The sequence below is a fragment of the Brachyhypopomus gauderio genome, chromosome 15 (assembly GCF_052324685.1).
Source record: "Brachyhypopomus gauderio isolate BG-103 chromosome 15, BGAUD_0.2, whole genome shotgun sequence".
Lineage (NCBI taxonomy): Eukaryota > Metazoa > Chordata > Actinopteri > Gymnotiformes > Hypopomidae > Brachyhypopomus > Brachyhypopomus gauderio.
Window position 1 is genome coordinate 2026119 of NC_135225.1, and position 10000 is coordinate 2036118.

General features: G+C 54.0%; 1 protein-coding gene across 1 annotated transcript in view; it reads left to right on the plus strand.

Moving 5' to 3' along the window:
• thada (THADA armadillo repeat containing) overlaps window positions 1-10000 on the plus strand; it is a 24563-nt gene that overhangs the window by 12101 nt on the left and 2462 nt on the right. Inside the window, 2 exon segments of the mRNA XM_076974948.1 lie at window positions 1-99; window positions 9245-9354. The exon segment at window positions 1-99 is cut by the window's left edge and continues 53 nt beyond it. Coding sequence (XP_076831063.1) covers window positions 1-99; window positions 9245-9354 — 209 coding nt within the window.

Here is a 10000-nt window from a genome sequence, read left to right on the forward strand (position 1 = left end):
TGGCGGAGTATGAAGGAAGTCTCCATGTTGTTAGGAGAGCTGTGTCAGAGGATGCCGCTGCACACACACACCCAACGAGGACTCATCACCGAGGAGCAGGTGTGTAGAACACCACACACACCTCAGAGCAGCACACACACACCCAACGAGGACTCATCACCGAGGAGCAGGTGTGTAGAACACCACACACACCTCATAGCAGCACACACACACCCAACGAGGACTCATCACCGAGGAGCAGGTGTGTAGAACACCACACACACCTCAGAGCAGCACACACACACCCAACGAGGACTCATCACCGAGGAGCAGGTGTGTAGAACACCACACACACCTCAGAGCAGCACACACACCCCCAACGAGGACTCATCACCGAGGAGCAGGTGTGTAGAACACCACACACACCTCAGAGCAGCACACACACACCCAACGAGGACTCATCACCGAGGAGCAGGTGTGTAGAACACCACACACACCTCAGAGCAGCACACACACACCCAACGAGGACTCATCACCGAGGAGCAGGTGTGTAGAACACCACACACACCTCAGAGCAGCACACACACACCCAACGAGGACTCATCACCGAGGAGCAGGTGTGTAGAACACCACACACACCTCAGAGCAGCACACACACACCCAACGAGGACTCATCACCGAGGAGCAGGTGTGTAGAACACCACACACACCTCAGAGCAGCACACACACACCCAACGAGGACTCATCACCGAGGAGCAGGTGTGTAGAACACCACACACACCTCAGAGCAGCACACACACACCCAACGAGGACTCATCACCGAGGAGCAGGTGTGTAGAACACCACACACACCTCAGAGCAGCACACACACACCCAACGAGGACTCATCACCGAGGAGCAGGTGTGTAGAACACCACACACACCTCAGAGCAGCACACACACACCCAACGAGGACTCATCACCGAGGAGCAGGTGTGTAGAACACCACACACACCTCAGAGCAGCACACACACACCCAACGAGGACTCATCACCGAGGAGCAGGTGTGTAGAACACCACACACACCTCAGAGCAGCACACACACCCAACGAGGACTCATCACCGAGGAGCAGGTGTGTAGAACACCACACACACCTCAGAGCAGCGCACACACACACCCAACGAGGACTCATCACCGAGGAGCAGGTGTGTAGAACACCACACACACCTCATAGCAGCACACACACACCCAACGAGGACTCATCACCGAGGAGCAGGCGTGTAGAACACCACACACACCTCAGAGTAAACATGGTGTGTGCAGATAAAGCTGGATGTACCCCAAGGACTCGATCACCGTTATGGAATTAAATGAAAACAGTATATTGGAGAATAGTACCTCATACTTCAGCTTGAGAGATTTTTTTTCCAGTAAGCTGATCTGGAGGTTCCTGGAGTGAGGAGGAGGTTCTGATGATGGCAAATCCAGAGTTCAGGATCAACAATACCTGGAGAAACGATGAAGCATTCGTTGAAGTTCATTTATCAGAAAGATACTAAAGCTGTTCGCACACCAACGCGTCCTCTATGTGCTCGTATCAGTGCACCTGGACACACGTGTCTTCCTTCATGGGTTCTGATTCTGACTCGCATGTTCCTCCAACATTGGTGATGCGCCAAGATCTCCATATTGTCCATGAAGTTGTATTTAAGGTGCACCAAAAAAAAAACAAAAACAAAACAAAAAAAACAATCTCTCATCATAAATTCCGAGATGTTTTGACGACCCCGAGTGCGTGGGTGTGTGTGGCGGTGTGTCTACTGTGTCTGTGGCAGTGTGAAGCAGTCAGACTCCACACGCCTTCAATTAGCATCCGCCCTTATTAGTGCAGGGCTTTCATTTCGGTCTGCACCCGCTGTTTAACTGCCCCCGCTGCTTAACTGCCCCGTCTGCCCTCTCACCCGAATTTTTCCAGATGGTGTCTCCTCCTGTCCTGCAGGGCAGTATTTATCTGCTCTTATACCTGAGATGCCAGCAACAGCTGTCAGTCAGCTATACTCCACACACACACACACACACACACATGTGGGCCTTGTGTGCAGATATTCTGGACTGTATAGTTGGCACCTCTAAAGTGGTGCTGAGGTTTACACTCTGGGGTCGGCGTGTAGGAGCTGACGTTTATGTTTGAAGTTTACTGTAACAGAAGCACAACGTGAAGGAGCTCGGCCAGTTCCGTTTCTTCATCATCCTCGTCTTGGCAAACCTCATGACCTTTTGTTTAATTTGAAACAGTTTCATAAATAATGCCACAGGAGGTTTTCTGGTGATTGCCGAGTTGTTTTCTTTGGCTAAACCTTTGTCCATGAGGGCTGTCCAATCCCAGTCCCTATGTATACAGGTCTCTTCTGTCTGAGAGTTCGACCCATAATCCTTTTAAAATAAAGAGCGAATTCTTTAATCGATCACCCGAACCGCTGAACCAACAAGTCCCAGCAAGAGATTTTCTTGGCCTTTCCTAGTCAGCCTCCTTTAAGTGGATGAAGGCCTTCTCCACGCTGGCAGCCTGATGCACACGGCTCCAACCGGAGATCTTCTCCTGTGTGTGAAGGTCTCTTTTTCCATTACTTCCTCTGACTGAGATCCTTTACTCCCTCCACCGATCATCCGACCTGCGAGAGCGTTTACACGCAACACAGAGTGATGAGGCCCACAGGGACGGTTACACGATACGTGTGCGAACGGTTTGCGTTGGAGAACTTAAAGCAACTTCCAGATATGGAGTATGATTCACTTTAGCGTCGTCATCCACCACTTCGGCTTGGCATGTGATCTCATCACTTCTGCAGATGGAGCGAAATTATTCAGTGATGTCACCGTTGTGGTTACCGCTCCGTTTCTGCCTATTACATAAACGGGTGATCTAAAGATGGAGAGAGAATCCCAGAGGCTCAAGGTGTGTGTGTGTGTGTGTGTGTGTGTGTGTGTGTGTGTGTGTGTGTGTGTGAGACACGCTCTACCCCATCTCAAATGGCTCATGTCCACTGCCGAGCTCCCTGTCCTGCTCCATAAAGTGTGTACGTGTTTGACGGTGACGTTCCCTCCGTCAGGTCGTGAGTACACGCATTGCTGGTTTCCAGTGTCCTGTTATGGTCTCCGTCACCACGGCAACGCAGCAGATGTTTCCGTGCTGCCGTGCACACCATGACGACCACAAACAGTCGTGTCGTGACGGTGTAATTCCTCGTTTTTCATCACCCTTGCCGGAGACGGAGAGTGTTTGGAGGGGGGGGGGTTGGGGTAAACCACGCCAGGGTGCTTCTGCGACGCCATCTTGGTTCAGATGATACCTTGGAGGCTTCTGACGAGCCCTTGCTGTCTCGTCCAGCGTGTGGAGACCATCTACCACCACCTCCAGCATCCACCATCATCTACCACCACCACCACCATCATCCACCACCACCACCACCACCACCACCATCATCATCATCCACCACCACCACCATCATCCACCACCTCCAGCATCCACCATCACCACCACCATCATCCACCACCACCACCATCATCATCCACCACCACCACCACCACCATCATCATCCACCACCACCACCATCATCTACCACCTCCAGCATCCACCATCATCCACCATCACCACCACCATCATCCACCACCACCACCACCACCATCATCCACCACCACCATCATCATCATCCACCACCACCATCATCATCCACCACCACCATCATCATCCACCACCACCACCATCATCATCATCCACCACCACCACCATCATCATCATCCACCACCACCACCATCATCATCCACCACCACCACCATCATCATCATCCACCACCACCACCATCATCATCCACCACCATCATCATCATCCACCACCACCATCATCCACCACCATCATCATCATCCACCACCACCACCATCATCATCCACCACCACCACCATCATCATCCACCACCACCACCATCATCATCATCCACCACCACCACCATCATCCACCACCACCATCATCATCCACCACCACCACCATCATCATCCACCACCACCACCATCATCCACCACCACCATCATCATCCACCACCACCATCATCATCATCCACCACCACCACCATCATCCACCACCACCACCATCATCATCCACCACCACCATCATCATCATCCACCACCACCATCATCATCATCCACCACCACCATCATCATCCACCACCATCATCATCCACCACCACCATCATCATCCACCACCACCACCACCATCATCATCCACCACCACCACCATCATCATCCACCACCACCATCATCCACCACCATCATCATCATCCACCACCATCATCATCATCCACCACCACCATCATCATCATCCACCACCACCATCATCATCCACCACCACCATCATCTACCACCTCCAGCATCATCATCCACCACCACCACCATCAACCACCATCATCATCCACCACCACCATCATCATCATCCACCACCACCATCATCATCATCCACCACCACCATCATCATCATCCACCACCACCATCATCATCCACCACCATCATCATCCACCACCACCATCATCATCCACCACCACCACCACCATCATCATCCACCACCATCATCATCCACCACCACCATCATCCACCACCACCACCATCATCATCATCCACCACCACCATCATCATCATCCACCACCACCATCATCATCCACCACCACCACCACCATCATCATCCACCACCACCATCATCATCCACCACCACCACCACCATCATCATCCACCACCACCACCACCATCATCCACCACCACCACCATCATCATCATCCACCACCACCATCATCATCATCCACCACCACCACCACCATCATCCACCACCACCACCACCATCATCATCCACCACCACCATCATCATCCACCACCACCACCACCATCATCTACCACCTCCAGCATCATCATCCACCACCACCACCACCACCATCATCCACCATCATCATCATCCACCACCACCATCATCATCCACCACCACCATCATCATCATCCACCACCACAACCATTATCATCCACCACCACCATCATCATCCACCACCATCATCATCATCCACCACCACCATCATCATCATCCACCACCACCATCATCATCATCCACCACCACCACCATCATCATCCACCACCACCATCATCATCATCCACCACCACCACCATCATCATCCACCACCACCATCATCATCATCCACCACCACCACCATCATCCACCACCACCATCATCATCATCCACCACCACCACCATCATCATCCACCACCACCATCATCATCATCCACCACCTCCACCATCATCATCATCCACCATCATCCACCACCACCACCATCATCATCCACCACCATCATCATCCACCACCACCATCATCATCATCATCCACCACCACCATCATCATCATCCACCACCACCATCATCATCATCCACCACCACCACCATCATCATCATCCACCACCACCACCACCATCATCCACCACCACCACCACCATCATCCACCACCACCACCACCATCATCATCCACCACCATCATCATCCACCACCACCACCATCATCCACCACCACCACCATCATCATCCACCACCACCATCATCATCATCCACCACCACCACCACCATCATCCACCACCACCACCATCATCCACCACCACCACCACCACCATCATCCACCACCACCACCATCATCCACCACCACCATCATCCACCACCACCATCATCCACCACCACCACCATCATCATCCACCACCACCACCACCATCATCCACCACCACCACCACCACCACCACCATCATCTACCACCTCCAGCATCATCATCCACCACCACCACCACCATCATCCACCATCATCATCATCCACCATCATCATCATCCACCACCACCATCATCCACCACCACCACCACCATCATCCACCACCACCACCACCATCATCATCATCCACCACCACCATCATCCACCACCACCATCATCATCCACCACCACCATCATCCACCACCACCATCATCATCCACCACCACCATCATCCACCACCATCACCATCATCCACCACCATCATCCACCACCACCATCATCCACCACCACCATCATCATCATCCACCACCACCATCATCCACCACCACCACCACCACCATCATCCACCACCACCACCATCATTCACCACCACCACCACCACCATCATCCACCACCACCACCATCATCCACCACCACCACCACCATCATCCACCACCACCATCATCCACCACCACCATCATCATCCACCACCATCATCATCCACCACCACCATCATCTACCACCACCACCATCATCCACCACCACCATCATCATCATCCACCACCACCATCATCCACCACCACCATCATCATCATCCACCACCACCACCATCATCATCCACCACCACCATCATCATCCACCACCACCATCATCCACCACCACCATCATCCACCACCACCACATCATCATCCACCACCACCATCATCCACCACCACCATCATCATCATCCACCACCACCACCATCATCATCCACCACCACCACCATCATCCACCACCACCACCATCATCATCCACCACCACCACCACCATCATCCACCACCACCACCATCATCATCATCCACCACCACCACCATCATCATCCACCACCACCACCACCATCATCATCCACCACCACCACCATCATCATCATCCACCACCACCATCATCCACCACCACCACCATCATCCACCACCACCACCACCATCATCATCCACCACCACCACCACCACCATCATCATCATCCACCACCACCATCATCCACCACCACCACCACCATCATCATCCACCACCACCACCAACACCATCATCCACCACCACCACCATCCACCACCACCACCATCATCCACCATCACCACCACCATCATCATCATCCACCACCATCATCATCCACCACCACCACCACCATCATCCACCACCACCACCATCATCATCATCCACCACCACCATCATCATCCACCACCACCACCACCATCATCATCCACCACCACCACCATCATCATCATCCACCACCATCATCATCATCCACCACCACCACCATCATCATCCACCACCACCACCATCATCATCATCCACCACCACCACCATCATCATCCACCACCACCACCACCATCATCATCCACCACCACCACCATCATCATCATCCACCACCACCATCATCCACCACCACCACCATCATCCACCACCACCACCACCATCATCATCCACCACCACCACCACCACCATCATCATCATCCACCACCACCATCATCATCATCCACCACCACCATCATCCACCACCACCACCACCATCATCATCCACCACCACCACCACCACCATCATCCACCACCACCACCACCACCACCACCATCATCCACCACCACCATCATCCACCACCACCACCATCATCCACCACCACCACCACCATCATCCACCACCACCACCACCACCATCCACCACCACCACCACCATCATCCACCACCACCATCATCCACCACCACCATCATCATCCACCACCACCACCACCATCATCCACCACCACCACCACCATCATCATCATCCACCACCACCACCACCATCATCCACCATCACCACCACCATCATCATCATCCACCACCATCATCCACCACCACCATCATCATCTACCACCATCATCATCTACCACCATCATCATCATCCACCACCATCATCATCCACTACCATCTACCACCACCATCTACCATCATCATCATCCACCACCATCTACCACCACCATCATCTCTCCTGCTGCTGTTTGTGTCTGCAGTTTCTCTCTTTATGTGTATTAGTGCCCTGAGTTCTTGCTCTAAGTAGGTTTTAGCAGGCTGGCTTCACTGTGGCTTTGGATAATCCAGATAGTCTCACTCGGTCCTCCACACGCCTAACACAGAGCCCCGCGCCGCACGCTGCCTGAACTAGGGGGCGCTGTTGGGCCTTTCATACATTTAAGTGGCTTTGAGGCGCGCTGCTGTGTTTGGGAGGGTTCGCTGTTGCTCGTTTGGCCGCTGGCCGTAGCTTCACAACTGGTGGAACAGGCGGACGTTCAGTTCCTGGAAACCGGGGCCCACGGGGTTTGGTTGCATCTCTGAAATGTCTGGCTTTGATTCACTGACCCCAGTTAACCTCATTCCAACCTCAAACTATAAATATAATCCAACGCTATCTGTTCACCCCAGGCCCGCCTTTGACCCGTTGTTGAGGTGACTCCACAGTTTCTCGGCGTCCAGGCCGGTCGAGCTTGCGCTCTGTTCAGGACGTGTGTGTGCGCTGTCACTCTGATAAAGTTTCGTCCTGACTGTGTACTCCTCCTACGAGGGCTTGGTCAGACTCCCGTGAACCTCCCTGCCCGTCCTGAGCTCTACGTGAGCGGAGCGATGTCGGCCCCTCCGGCCCGAGTCAATGGAATCAAAGCGGAAAGCAAACAACTGCATCAGCCCCGCGGGTGCGAAGTCTCTTAGTGGCCAGGCGTGGAGGAAAAGCCACTATTTAGGTCAGCGACCCGACCGTGTAATTAGCCAGCTGCGGAAAACGTTGGGAAGTTTCTCTGCGCACGTGGGGCGCTGGAGGAGGGGAAAAAGAACAACGCAGCTGAACTGGCAAACAGGAAGCGTCAGGCTAAAACGAGTCCCCGTGGAACCGGGGAACTTTTAACGGGCACTCGGGGCGCCGTGCAATTAACCCTCCCCGAGACGGCTCGGGCCGCCAGCCTCGACCGCCTCCACCCGTCTGCGTGCCTGCAGGGAGGGGGGGCGGGGCTTCCCCGTGGGCCGGTCCGTGCGGGGGCGGGTCCCACCGGGCCCCAGTCCCGCCCCCATATCTCCAGAGGGCTCTTCTCCCCCCTCGGAAACCACAAACCATCGTTGCGTGACTCTGGCGTTTTCCGGGGTCCATCGGAACACGTGGCCGGATCGGTCCTGCAGGCTGTGTGCACGGAGGCCCCTACACGGAGGCCCCTACATCACCCCTACAGCTCCACCTTCGGGTGTAATCTGCTGAGGCCATTCGCCGTGTCTGTGGGCCAGTTAATTCTGGCAGAGTTGAACGAGTCACCTGAGACACAACATGACCCGGTCCAGATTAGCCCAGTAATTCAGGGTTTATTGATACTCAGACAAGAATGTATTGGTGTTGGCTTTAAACCAAGCAGCACAGAGGTTTTCTCTCTCACTCACTCTCTCTATCTCTCTCTCTCCCTCTCCCCCACTCCCTCTCTCTCTCCCTCCCTCTCTCTCCCCCAGGTGGAGGGTGTGGGGCGGTATTTCCGCGAGCAGCTACTTCAGTCCCGACACAGAGGAGCGTTCGAGTTGGCCTACGTGGGCTTTGTGGGCCTGAACAGCATGCTGTGCAGGTGAGCCGTCGACCCGCCACACAGGTGACCCGCCGTGTTCGCCGCCGTGTGACCTCAGCAGCCCCTCCGCCCGTGCCCCCCCCCCCAGAACAGCTGCTGTCCTTCTGCGTGGTCTCGGTGGTGCGGAGGCGAAGGAAACTCGCTCACGCCCACAGCCGACTCCCGTTAGGGGTTCTGGGGATTGTGCTTGCACCTCCCGAGGGTTCTGGATCAGTAATGCTTTGTCGTTTTTTCCAGAACATTCTTTTCTGTTCTGTACATTCCCACCTATGTGTCCCCGCAGCTTCACTGTTGTTGTGCTTCTCGTGAGCCTCTCGTGAGCTTCTCGTGAGCTTCTCGTGAGCCTCTCGTGAGCCTCTCGTGAGCTTCTCGTGAGCTTCTCGTGAGCTTCTCGTGAGCCTCTCATGAGCCTCTCGTGAGCTTCTCGCTGGAGAAACGGTGCTCTTCTGTTCTCTGCCGTTTCCTTCCCATTAACGTCTAACTGTGACGGGGGATCGCTTCTGTGTTGCGCAATAACACCAGGCCCTGATCCTCGTGTGTGTGTGTGTGTGTGTGTGTGTGTGTGTGTGTGTGTGTGTGTGTGTGTGTGTGTGTGTGTGTGTGTGTGTGAGTGAGTGAGTGAGTGAGTGTTTGTGTGTGTGTGTGT